The sequence below is a fragment of the Lagopus leucura genome, unplaced genomic scaffold (assembly GCF_019238085.1).
Source record: "Lagopus leucura isolate 7727_CA_CO unplaced genomic scaffold, USGS_WTPT01 Super-Scaffold_1, whole genome shotgun sequence".
NCBI lineage: Eukaryota > Metazoa > Chordata > Aves > Galliformes > Phasianidae > Lagopus > Lagopus leucura.
Window position 1 is genome coordinate 21,433,407 of NW_024962250.1, and position 12,447 is coordinate 21,445,853.

A 12,447-nucleotide genomic window follows, 5' to 3' on the forward strand; every position below is an offset into this window, starting at 1 on the left:
CTGTGCTTACTGGGAATAGCTTTCTGCTTTAAGAACTGAGGTGGAAATCCCATGAGTAGTTAGATCTGTAGATCTTTCTGTGCTTCAAGAATATCGTGTCTGCTCTTGACGTATGTTTTATCTCAGATGTTGAATCTTGTATACTTCTGTGCCTACTCTTGCTTGCAAAGAACACTTTATATTATTTTTTAAAATTCCTTCAGGATTTCTGAGTTGTAAGTGTTTGCATAGGCCATCTTTAATCATCAGAAAAATCACTTCCTGGGAAAGAAAGCCTGATACTAGTGTTCTGGATCATAAGCTGGTTACAGTGACTAATGTTTCATGAGTTTTACCAGTCTGGACCGCAGATTTCTTGTGCAATTACTTTGATTTGTCTCTCAAAGCTTTTCTTCCTCTAGAGAGACCAACAGTTGAGTGGTTGCCATTGTAACTTGTTGATTTGGACTGAAACCATTTCAATTAATTGTATGCAATAAATGAACAGTGGCATGTTTTGTATAGACCAACTATAGAAACAAACTTGGCAGTAGCACAACTACGAATGATACATACATCTCTTGAGAATCCTTTCTTACACCTTTGAGCACAAGAGGAAAAAAACAGCCTGAATACCACCAAAGGCAAGAAGAATCTAAGCTCATATGATAATAGTTTTTTTCAGTCATACTTCTGCCATCAAACTGGTCTTGCTTGTAGACCTGGTGCCAAATGAATCCTTAAGTAATATTGGGTACTTTTTGACATTCTGATCATGTTTCTGCATATGTGCTGGAATGTTAAGTAACATCTTGTTTCTCCACAAAAATTGGAGTAATGTGTGGATACTTAAGTGAAATAGCTTCTGGAATGTCAGGATTTTTACTATTTTTTTCTCTATCCATTCTGTTAAAAGCTCTGCTTGGCAGCATCTGTTTCTTCTCAATAAATAGCTAATAGATATTTTCCTGTAGGTAGCTCTTATCTTACAAAAATATGAATTTTGATCTTGAGAGTTGAATTCCTCCATTTAAAGAGTTTATTTGTGTGTATGTGTGTGCTTTTGGAAATTATGCATATGTCCAGATGCATTGTCAATGATTGTTGAGCATGTCTGAGTTAGGATTAGTGTTGTATTCTGGAACAGGGATAGGATGTTTTTGTGGTGGACGTGAGCATGATCTGAAACAAAGTGATAGAAGCTGTTAGCTATTTTTCTGGACTTCAGTTATACTTGTTTGCTTTAGGGCACTCACTGCTCCTCTGCAGAGCAGGCAGAGATGATAGTGTTTTGGAGAATACAAGGCTTTATTTTTCCCCTTTGTGTGTTTCTTGCAGCGTCCTGTGTCTGCACAATCCCAACCAACAAACACCAGACTGGTAAGTACTTGACTTGATTCAGCTTCCTTCACCAATGTAAAGAATGCCATTTTGGACATTACCTTGTACGATAGTCTTGGCACCCTCCATGCAATCCATATGGATGAATCAGTGTTAGTTTATAATTCTAAGCACCTGACTGTGTGAGGACTTGATAGGCATCATTTTACTGCTGGGCTTCGTGAGCTAGCACAATAGTGATGATTCATTCTAATTTTCTGTGATTTCCCAGCAGGAAGGAAGGTAGCACAGATGGAATTGTCTTGAGATCCAAATTTGTTCCGTGGGCTGCCATTTTAGGTCATTCAATGTAAGTTTAGCTGAGGCTATGAGAAAAGATAAGACTGGGAGAAAAACGTCTGACTGAATAACGAGGTTTCACAGAGAATAGGAAAGATCTTTGTGCCAACTGCTGTCAGTGATTAGTATAATGAAAATCATGATGTGGGAATGAGAGATGCTTGGAGAATTTGGAGATTAAATCAAAGTGGTTGGATTTATCTACACTGCTAAAGATAAGCTGGGTCAAAAGCAAGAATTTTGTGTAGTTGGAGGCATTTCTGTGTTATAGCAGAGTCCTGCATTAAAGGAGGAAATTACTGAAGCAAAGTTGTAGAGCTGTGCTTTTGGCTTAGAGGAAAGTTTACGAAGAGAGATGGCCTTAAGTGGGAGGGTGTTAGTCTAAGAGCATCAATCAAACATGTTTGAGTACGGACATTTTTATTTCTTTTACAAACGCTTTTGTTACCTACCCCTCTCATCTAGGTTGCCTCATTCTCTCTTGTTCTATTTAACTGGTTTCCATTAGGATTAACAACATATTTCAGAAAAAAATGGCAATGTCAATTTTCTTTGAAATTTTCTCTGCCTTCACTGTAGAGCATAACCCATTCTAGTGCAATGCTTGTTGCTGTTGTGGTTGTTTCATCTGTGAATTCTGAACAGCCGCTTACAATTTATAATGAAGTGAGACTGGAATTCAATTTTGATTCTGTAAGGGCTTCTTACAAATAAAAATGAAATCTGGTGTTGCCATGAGTTCGTTTTCTAACTGAGCAGTATGGGTTATTCCATTGGACTTTCCCCAGTTAAGGTTTCAGTCATGTTTTTCACTTCTTTCTAAAATAAGAAAGCTCTCTAGTACATTCTTTGTTTGGTGTACTGCTAAGAGGTAGTTTGAATTTTATATAAAGGCATGAGACTTTCTGAGCTCAACTTTTAATGTTTTTTTTTTTTTAATCTCCAGAAGCATTTCATCTGAAATGGGCTTAAGACAAGCTTAAAATGTACTTCAGAATGTGTTAAAAGATTTCAGTCTTGCTGGAATTTTAAGAGTGTACAAGGGCTGCTCTAAAAGTAATGCCTCCTGTTTTATGACGTTGGCCCAGAACATCAGAAGCAGGTGGTGGTGGTATGGCAGTAGAGGTTGAACCGTGCTGCGTGACTGATGGCAGCAGAGGAGCAATCTGACAAAATGGTGTCTGGCATAGAAGCGTGGATGAATCAAAGATGTGAAACTGAGTTCTTCCACAAGGGAAAAGTGGATGCCATTGACATTTATCAATGCTTGTTGAAGGCTTATAGAGACCAAACAGTGGATGTGAGCACAGTGGGGTGGTTGGTGGTGCATTGCAGCAGTGACAGTGGGTAACCTCTGCTGGTGCAGATGTTTACAAGAATGGCAAGCAGCCTCTTGTTCATTGCTAGTTTAAAAAAAAAAAAAAAAAAAAAAAGTGTATCTAATGGCTGTGACTGTGTTGAAAAATAGTATTTTGTAGCTAAGAATCTGCTCTACCAAATGGAGTTCTTCTACTCTTTGTATCTGTTGTGGTATCCATGGAAGTAAGAAGCCTTACTTTCAGAGCACCCTGCATATAATCCTACTAATCTGGAGATATTCTGAATTCCTGTTCTTTGTTATAATTCATCGCAACAGCTCATCAGATTGATTTATCTTGGAAATTATTTATTTTCTGCAACTCTTCTCATTGCCTTTCTTTCAATTTATGTGAATGTCAAATATGTGAATTTGAATTTGCATTTTGTATTTACGTATGCATAACGATGACCTAGGTTTTCCTGCAACTTTATCTCATCAGTGAATTGCAGTTGTGTTGCCATGCTAGGAATACAGAACAGGGACAGAGAATCATGTTCCTAATACCATTGATGTGTGAACCCCTGTGTTTTCTGGGGGACTATGAATGTGAATGCTGGCTTTATTATCCTTTGCGCATGGATCTTTCTGGGCTGAGGGTGTGAATCCTGACTTTGGTGCTTTTTGGGCACTCATGCTTTCCCTGAATGGGCTAGGGATGTGAATACTGGCAGTGATGTCTGAATTGTCCTGCTTTGATTAAAACTAGGAATATGAATACTCACACTTGGTACCCACTAGGGTGTAGATTCTTTAAAGAGAGGACTGCAGGAGCTTGAATTTTGGTTGTAGTCCTCTAGACTGTAGATTCTGCTGGAAATTGAGTCCTGGGTGTTTGAATGTAACTTAAAAAAATTAAGAAATTTGTGAGAGGAAGGGAAAGATTTATATTTGCACTGTGTCTCTGCAGCGTACCCGTCCTCTTTCTGCCAGCGATGCTGAAATGAAAAACTTCATGCCCTCAGGGAGAGAAAAAGCAACAGGAAGGCAAGGAAGCTCTATGCTGGGTCTCTCCGTGGAAGAGGTAAGTAGGCTATTAAATATCTTTTATTTACCTTGGCTTTCACACCATGTGTGGGATAACTTGTTCAGCAAAGAGCAAGTGGATGTGTATGAAAAGCGTGATAGAAGTACAATTTTTTTGGAAATAGAATTCCTGACTTTTACTCTTGGGGTTGCCCCTTGTCCTCAGTTGTGCCAAGCATACATGATATGAACCCAGCCATGGTAGATTCTTGTGGAATTTAAACACAAGATAAAAATGCCTAAGGATATATGTCATACATACCCAGCTCACCCCAAGGACTGCAGTGATATCATTTTTATGCTCTGAAGTTGAGGGATTTTTCTAAGGTTCTTTTCCCACTGCATCTATTTTGCTGGCTATATATTTTTTCTTATTTCCATTCTAAGATAAAAGTTCTTCGTCGAGTGAGAGATGAGAATGAACGGAGAGGAGGTTTCATCCGCATATTTCCTACCCCATTGACATGGGACCTGTATGGGTATGTATCTAAATCCATCAGGATGGCTCAGTATTACACTGATGCTTTGTGTTGAGGAATATTCTGTGTAATGTACATGTAGTTTAATGCGGTCAGCTGTCAGGATTGTACTGAGGGTTTTGGTAGAATTACTGTTCATTATTGCTGCTTTCTCTAATTGCACCTTACAGAAGGCTATTAAACACTGTTTCATAGATACTGATACTGCTTTTCTATCAGAATAAAAATGTCTTCTCTTTAAATAACTTATTGCTGCTATCTGCTTTTACATCCTACAGCTGCATATACTGTGTACCTGTGTGCTTTCTCATTGGGCCATAAACTCTATATAGGAGTGAGTGATTCTATATTATGCTTTTTTTTTTTTCTTCTTTCCAGTGTACAGTGCTTCTTCATGCCTCTTGCCTCATCAGGAACTTCATCTAAGGGTTGATAGCTCTCCTCATTTCCTCTTTTCTGTTGTGGTACAGCATGTTGTCTCAATCAACTTGTTCTTGGATGTTTTTTGTAGAGTACTTTTTTTCTATATAATGTCTTTCAATATGATGAGCTGTACCTTGATACATCCTGTATTTTGTTTTTCCAGATCCTTTTTAGAGTACAAGACATCAATGAACTACATGTTGGCTACACATCTGTTTCAAGACAGGTAGAATGATTTTGATTTTGGGAGGGAGACAGAGGACACAAACAGCATGAAAAACATTGATTGTTCACTTATACAATGTTATAAACGTCAATTTGTGATTTATAAAGGGTAGTAATAGTTGTACAGCACTTTTCTGGTGTGCTGGTTATTGTGGAGATTTTTCTTATTCTTACACGTCTCGGTTCTAAATTTAAGGGTAAAAAGGACAATACGTGAAAGGCATGGGAGTAGGAAAGAGATGACTCTAGACATGTAAAACCTCCAAGCACATATGTTTCTTCATGAGGAGATTATAGGTGGTCCTTGTTTACCTTTTGTTTCGAAAATAAATTCCTATCAGAACTTTCCCTCATGTGAACACTGAAAATTTACTCCAGAGGTTTAGTATCCCTCTCTCTTGACATATGCAAGTATGATTTGATGCCTCTTTCCTTGGGTTATGCTTTGATTCATGCTGCTAATTGAACTTCACTTGAGAGCTTTATGCACTTTCATTGTGTGTTTAGCATCCATCCTCTTCCACAGTTTTTCTTATCTGAGTTCTGCAGTAAAGTTACTACAGAAGAAAGGTAAGACTGCACTGTAAGATACTTTGCTGTGTAATTTCAGGGATGTTTCTAGATATTAGTGGTAAGTAATGACATCTCCCATATGGGTTAGAAAAATGTAAGCATTATTTTTAGAACATCTGCTCACAATTCCTCTTGTAGAGCCTTTTATCCTCCTTTAATATAGGATTAAGAAGAAATTCTATGAATTTGGTCTTTTAGTTTTATATATGAAAGATTTTTGAGGCTTTTAAATAGAGATGCTGATCAAGAATGAAGGGTAATTTTTGCCTGTTCCCCTTTTTAGGGACAAGATGAAAGGAGACTTTTTCACTGGAAGATCTCGGTAAATGCTTCTTAAATAATTTGAATTTTTAGAGTTTATTCTGAATTTAGATTTCCATAGCTTTGCTTTCTAAGTTCTGGATCAACACCTATTTGACCCCAAACCAATCAAAATAGGAAAGAATTGTGTTGCTCACACCTTACATATCCAATTTCATTAAGTGAATGCAGTGAAGTACTTGAAGGATTTGCTCTGAACTTTTGTAAGCTTTAAATGGAGCAAATCTGGACTGATAGTAATTGTTTTTGCTCTGTGTGAAGAAAACCATTTATTGAAGAAATTTAATCTGCCAAGTTTCTTTGTACCATCAGAGAGAGAAATATAAAGAGCATTTAAGTATTTCTCTCTGTTATACTTTCCAGAGAAGATCTTAATGGGAGGCTGGATATGAATCTGGAAGCTGTAGACTCTCATTCTCTCTTTTATGAGAGAAAGCTTGTTTCACTGGAGTTAAGGAAGCACCGGCGATGTCGTACCAAAGCTAGAGCAGCACAAACAAGGTTATCAGGTATGCACAGTGAGAATGTTAGATGTATATCAAGTCCCAAAAAACATGAGATTATCTTATTTGAAGTCTGTGTGGATGGGGTTGGTTGTTCTAGCTATTGCAGTCCCTAGGGGAATGCAGGGGTTGATGTTTTTATTTCATGAGTTAATAATTTTCACTTCATTATTCTTCTGGGCTTCCTGCCTTCTTAGTGTCAAGAAAATGGTTAAGGTTGTGAAATTCATCAGAGGGGTGTAACAGATCTCCTGTGAAGAGAGGCTGACAGAGTTGCAGTTGTTCAGCCTACAGGAGAGAAGGCTCCAAGGAGACCTTAATAGGGCCTTTCAATTACTAAGGAGACGTATAAAAAGATGAGGAGAGACTTTTAACCATGCTGTGTTGTGACAGGACAAGGGAAAATGGTTTTAAACTAAGAGCAGGTAAGTTTAGATTAAATATAATGATGAAATTCCTTACCATGAGGGTGGTTAGAAACTGGAACAGGTTGCTCAGATGTTGTGGATGCCCCTTCCCTGGACATGCTGGAGGTCAGGCTGGATGGGAGTTTGAGCAACCTGATTTAGTTGCAGGTATCCCTGCCGTGTTGGAATTTTGGAACTAGATGACCTTTTAAGGTTCCTTTCAACTCCAGCCATTTTATAATTCTAAGAATTCCATTCCCACTATTAATATCTCTACATATCTGATTAAAGGTGATCAATATTTTCTTGAACATTAGCTTGTAGTTGCACTTTACACTGTATATGGGTCTCCATAATCCTCCAGCTGTTCAGAGAAAGATGAAAACTTGGGACCTTCCAGACTAGATTTGCTACACTTGAACCACCTCTAAGCATTTGAAAAGAGAGAAATGCTTTTTATTTAAGCCAATGTGAGAAAAACTTAAAAGGATACAGAGGGGAATGATCTTTATAAGTGACTGTTCCTTACGCCTTTATCTAACTCTTTCTAGTAGCGACCTGATACTGATTGCCATGGAAGAGGCTGTGTGTTACGTGATGACTTATGGAGCTATATTAAAATATGTGATCCTTTACTGGCACATGTTAAAGTTAAGATTTTTTTAGCTTTGGTTTTTGTGATACACAAAAATCCAGAAGTTGATCATGTATGCGAACTCAAGGCCTGCCAAAAAGTCAGGATGGAGCATAGGAAACTACCTTTCTTTTATTTCTCATTTTGTGAAGTTAAGATCTGTAGCTGTTTGATACTTAAATGGAAAGCCATAAGGAATAATAACGGGCAGCAGTAGTTATCATGCTGTTCTAAAATGATGTTTTCTCCTTCCAGCGGAAGTGTTCAGGAATAAACCTAAGCATATTTATTGTAGGGCAGTGCCCATGGCTTGATCACAGAATAGATTATTTCTTCTCTACAGGGACATCACAACCCACAAAGTTGTCCCTCACGGACACAGAAGGTGAAGAGGAAGAGGGGGCGGCAGATGAAAATGAAGAACAAAGTGGAACTCTTGGCTCCCTTTCAAACAGGCAATTGAAAAGCAAGCCAAAGCTCTCTGACCTGGAGAAAGCTTCTAGTAAGGAGATGTTGACAGAAAAACTTGACAAGAAAACAAGAAGTGAAGGAGGGCCATTTCTTGAAAAGATAGACTCAAAGTCTCAGTTTAACTTGCTGCAGATTCTTAAAAAAAATGGAAATCTAAGGTGAGAGATTTCTGTATATTGCTTTGAGTTTGACTGTCAGCTACTATCAAAATTTTGAGAATATAGACTTACTTGCCCCACTATGAATGAGAGTGAGGAGATTAGAGGAGACTGTGGTTGAAGGGCCTGGATTTTTGGCTGTGTAACTGTCTTAGTAAATAGTTGACACAGAAAGGAGATGGTTGCAAAAATTGACGGTTTACCTAAATGTCTGACCTGTTTGATTAGTGGAAAGCATGAACTGTAGCATCCGTTGCTGTTCTTTAATATGATGACATAAGTTATACTTTTAGTCAACTTGGGCTTCTAAAATGCTTTTGTCTTAATTACAAGATGCTTGCTACTGAATTGTAAAATGTCTTTTCATTCTCTGCATTTCCAAAGAAATTGCAGTTTTTATTTGTTAAGCTATTCAAGAAAGATTGGGAAAGGACACCTCAGTGCTAGCTCTCCATAAAAATATAGTTTTCTCTTTGTTGTGCTTATGTTTTGGATGATGAAATTTTTATCTCTAACAGCAGTCTATGATGTTCAGAGTCTGCACCTCCTGAGAGCAAGACAAAAGGTCATTTGAGAGCAATAAGTTACTGACACGTCTTATTGCCTGCTGCTGAGCATGACTGTAGAGCAGATTGTTCAGATGGATGACTCAGCCGCTTGAAAAAGAGTGGTGGTACTGGAGGAAATTGTACAGAAAAATAACAGTCTGGGTCCTATGAGATGTTTAGAGGAGTGATCTTCCCCTTAAATTCAGTTGATAAAAGTGACTATTTGCAGATGGTTAAGAAGAACAAGGAGTGCTCATACATCTAGAAAATGAAAAACCCTCCTACACAGATATAAGAAATATTGTGTTGTGTGGAAAATGTCCAAAGGTAGAAGAAAAAATATACTGCTCGTATCTGCCTTCTCAGATTAATTTCTGGGAGGATTTATGAATTATCAAATGAATTCGGGAATTGTTTTGAGGTTCTCTTCTGGCAAGAGCATTTGCTGTTATAACAAAAGATTCTGAAATGTTTTTGAGGATGGGTATAGCAATAATGTCATCTACCTATATATAGAACTGACTTCTGCCAAGAATGTCAGCTCTGTCTGCTGTTCGTGGCAGAATCTTGCTCAGCACCCAATGATGTTGGGATTTCCCCCCACAGAAGTGTGTAAGGCTTGTAGTGACCTCATGTTCCAGGGTTGTGCTGGGCTTGGCCCCATCTGATCTGTCATTGATAAAAGCTTTGCTGTGGGGTCAACAGGCCAGAGAGCTGAAGTAATGACGTTTTCATCCAAAAGAAACCAGGCCTGTTCATCCAAAAGAAACCAGCCCATAGGATAATGCTGGAGAAAGAAAGAGCAGATCAAAACTGTCCATGAATGAAGCTAGGCTGCACAGTAATAGAAGGTTCCTAATTATTGAAACAGTGAGATCTGGAATACCATTTCAGAAAAGAAGTGATGTGAAAAACCTCACGATTGTGAGATTATTATTTTTTCTTTTTTAAGATGAAATGTGATTATTTTTTAGAAATGATTGACGTTGCCTGTAATAGAAGGGGGATCAGTCGCTGACACTAAAGCCGTTTTTACGAAATGAAAGGAGAAACTGTGCTTGGCAGTGCAAGTGACAGTTTATGGTGGCACTGGAGGAAACTACGAAGAAGAAGAAGAGACTGAGGGAACAGGCTGTTGGAGGAGAGAGTTTAGGCCAAGATGACACTGAGCAGAAAAAGTAAAGTTTTCAGCAATTTTTCTTGCAACAGACGCATATGCTAAAGTGACTGCTGTTGTGAAGGAGTAATAATCAGTGTCCCTCCTTGTATCATCCTGGTCTTCTCCTCAATTTGTGCTCACAGCTTCCCAAGATGCTCAGCCAGCTGCACAGCAGATTTTGCTGATGTTTGTTATTTAGTCAGTGGTGCCTTGCTCAATGAAATCTGGCCTTTGTCCTTGGATCAGCAGGGGAAAAGCTTACTTTCATAGATTTAATTCTGTCACTTCCAATGGGAATTGCATGGCCTTTGTTAGAATTCTGGCAGTGATGCTAAGCTCTTTAATTTATGGCCTGTTGTTGTGTTCAAAATGCTTGTGAAGATGAAGGTCCAGGAGAGCCTCGAACTGGGCTTAAAAATACAGTTTTACTGGTGTTTGTGACTTTTGGAAGAGAGTTGCAATGGCTGTGAAAAGGCAAGGAGAGGTTTCAAGTTTTTGAAGTGGTCTTTGAAATCAGAGGGCATCTTCTGTCTCTTGAATCTGTGAAACTATGCACTCTATCTTTGTGAACTGAAGGTCTCCTTGGAAATACTGGTGGGGTGGAGTGATTCTGTTTCCCTTAAGTGTAAATGTTTTTGCACCTGCAAGGTCCTTGCTGAATATACTCCCCTGTAATTCTTTCCACTGTTACTCTGAGTAGCTGACTGTGATTCTCTTGGTCCACAGCAAAGTGCAGGCCCGTAGGGCTTTCTCTGCCTATCTACAGCATGTTCAGCTGCGACTGATGAAGGATGCTGGTGACCAGTTCCAGAATGCTGCCTGGGCTGCAAAAGAAGATGAGCAAATGGTAATAAGCTTTGTGTTAGCTTAGAGAAGCCCAGCTAAAATCTGTCCTGAGTTTTGAGACCAGTTCCAATCCTTGGAAGAACTGTGGTTCAGAAGTACCTTGTGATCAGCAGGGTGAGGGAGGCAAGCCTGCCCCTCTGCTCTGGGCTGGTGATGCCTTACTTGGAAGTACTGCATCCAGATGTGGAATCCTCAGTGGCATAAACGTGAGAGGCATAAACATGTTGGAGCGCATCCAGAGAAGGGCCACAAAAATGGTCCAAGGTCCTCTCCTGAGGCTGAGGAAGCTGGGGCTGTTCAGCCTAGAGAAGCAGCCTGTCAGAGTCTAAAGGGAGACAACAGGAAAGAAGGGGACAGACTCTTAATCAGTGACTGTGGTGATAGAACACAGAGAATAGATTTAATTAGGTAGGAGGAAAAAATATTTTACATTGAGGGTGGTGAGGCACTGGAACATGTTTCCTAGTGTTGTGGTGGATGCCTCACCTCTGGATGTTTTCTAGACAAGGCTGGACAGGCCCTGGACGACCTGATCTATCTGTGCACATCCCTGGAGTGTTGGACTAGATGGCCTTCAGAGGTCCCTTCCAACTCTTAGCATTTTATGATTCTAAGATTATACTTATCTTTGTCTGGTTGTCAGTTCTATATTTTAACATACAGACAAGATAGGAATGTTGGCTGACACCTGAGCAATGTCAGAGTAGATGCTAGATGACTAAAGTGTGGTTGACATTTGAGCTGCCCAGATCTTTCCCTGATTCTTCACTGGATCTCTCAGCTCTGACCCTAACTGCTTTAGAACTCCTCTAAGATTCCTTAGGATTATTTAGCAGTATCTAATTCATGCTACTATTGCATTACAAAAAAGTATATATATATCCACTCAAACAGAGCAGGTACCCTGCTAAGCTTTTTCCACTTCTGTAATGTTTTACTCTTTGCAGCCATCTGTACTTAGGAATGTATTTCATGTATTCAGGTTGTGGGAAAAAAAAGTAAGAGACAGAGAAAAGAAAGATACTATCTAGCATAGGTGTTTTGGGGGGGATGTGTTTAGTTTGTATTCTTTTTCTTTTAAAATCGTATGATATGTTTCTCTAGGCAGTATGTTAAAGTCCTGTGTTTAATGTATATGTGTTCTAAATATTGCAATGAGCTCAGATTCCCTCATATTACCTCCCTACCAGAGCACTGTTCAGTAGGTTCTTTAGCTTTCTGCAAACAAATATGTCCTTGCTGAATGTGTGTTTCAGGGAAAGAGCCAGTACAGTTCAGAGATAAAACTGAACTGTGTGTCAGGAGTAATGGGTTAAACTCAGTGGAAAATGTTACTCCTGTTCTTCCCAAGGAGAAATTAAAACTGGGTTTTTAAGAGTCACTTTGTCTGCTATCCTGTAAGAATCAATATTAAAAATAACAGATCAAACCAGTCTGGAGTAGTGGCAGTGGGAGACGAACTGTGGAATCCAATAGCTTGTAGGTGAGGCTGCTCATTTATGCATTAGCAGTGCTCCTTGCCCAAAGCAACACAGAAAGGGTTCAAAACACTCACAGGATGCACCATGTCTTAGGATTTGTCTTTTCATATGTTTCTTCCACTGGGGGGGTGGATGAAGACATTGATCTTGCTTGGTTGTGGGACTGGAATTACATGG

The 12,447-nt window shown here is 39.1% G+C and overlaps 1 protein-coding gene across 2 annotated transcripts in view; it reads left to right on the plus strand.

Moving 5' to 3' along the window:
- TTLL5 (tubulin tyrosine ligase like 5) overlaps positions 1-12,447 on the plus strand; it is a 128,704-nt gene that overhangs the window by 33,538 nt on the left and 82,719 nt on the right. For both annotated transcript variants that reach the window (XM_042867644.1, XM_042867652.1), the window contains exons 16-23: positions 1,318-1,359; positions 3,927-4,040; positions 4,430-4,521; positions 5,108-5,170; positions 6,026-6,064; positions 6,427-6,572; positions 7,951-8,236; positions 10,670-10,790. In XM_042867644.1, the coding sequence (XP_042723578.1) occupies positions 1,318-1,359; positions 3,927-4,040; positions 4,430-4,521; positions 5,108-5,170; positions 6,026-6,064; positions 6,427-6,572; positions 7,951-8,236; positions 10,670-10,790 (903 nt within the window). The remainder of the gene's footprint in view (positions 1-1,317; positions 1,360-3,926; positions 4,041-4,429; positions 4,522-5,107; positions 5,171-6,025; positions 6,065-6,426; positions 6,573-7,950; positions 8,237-10,669; positions 10,791-12,447) is intronic.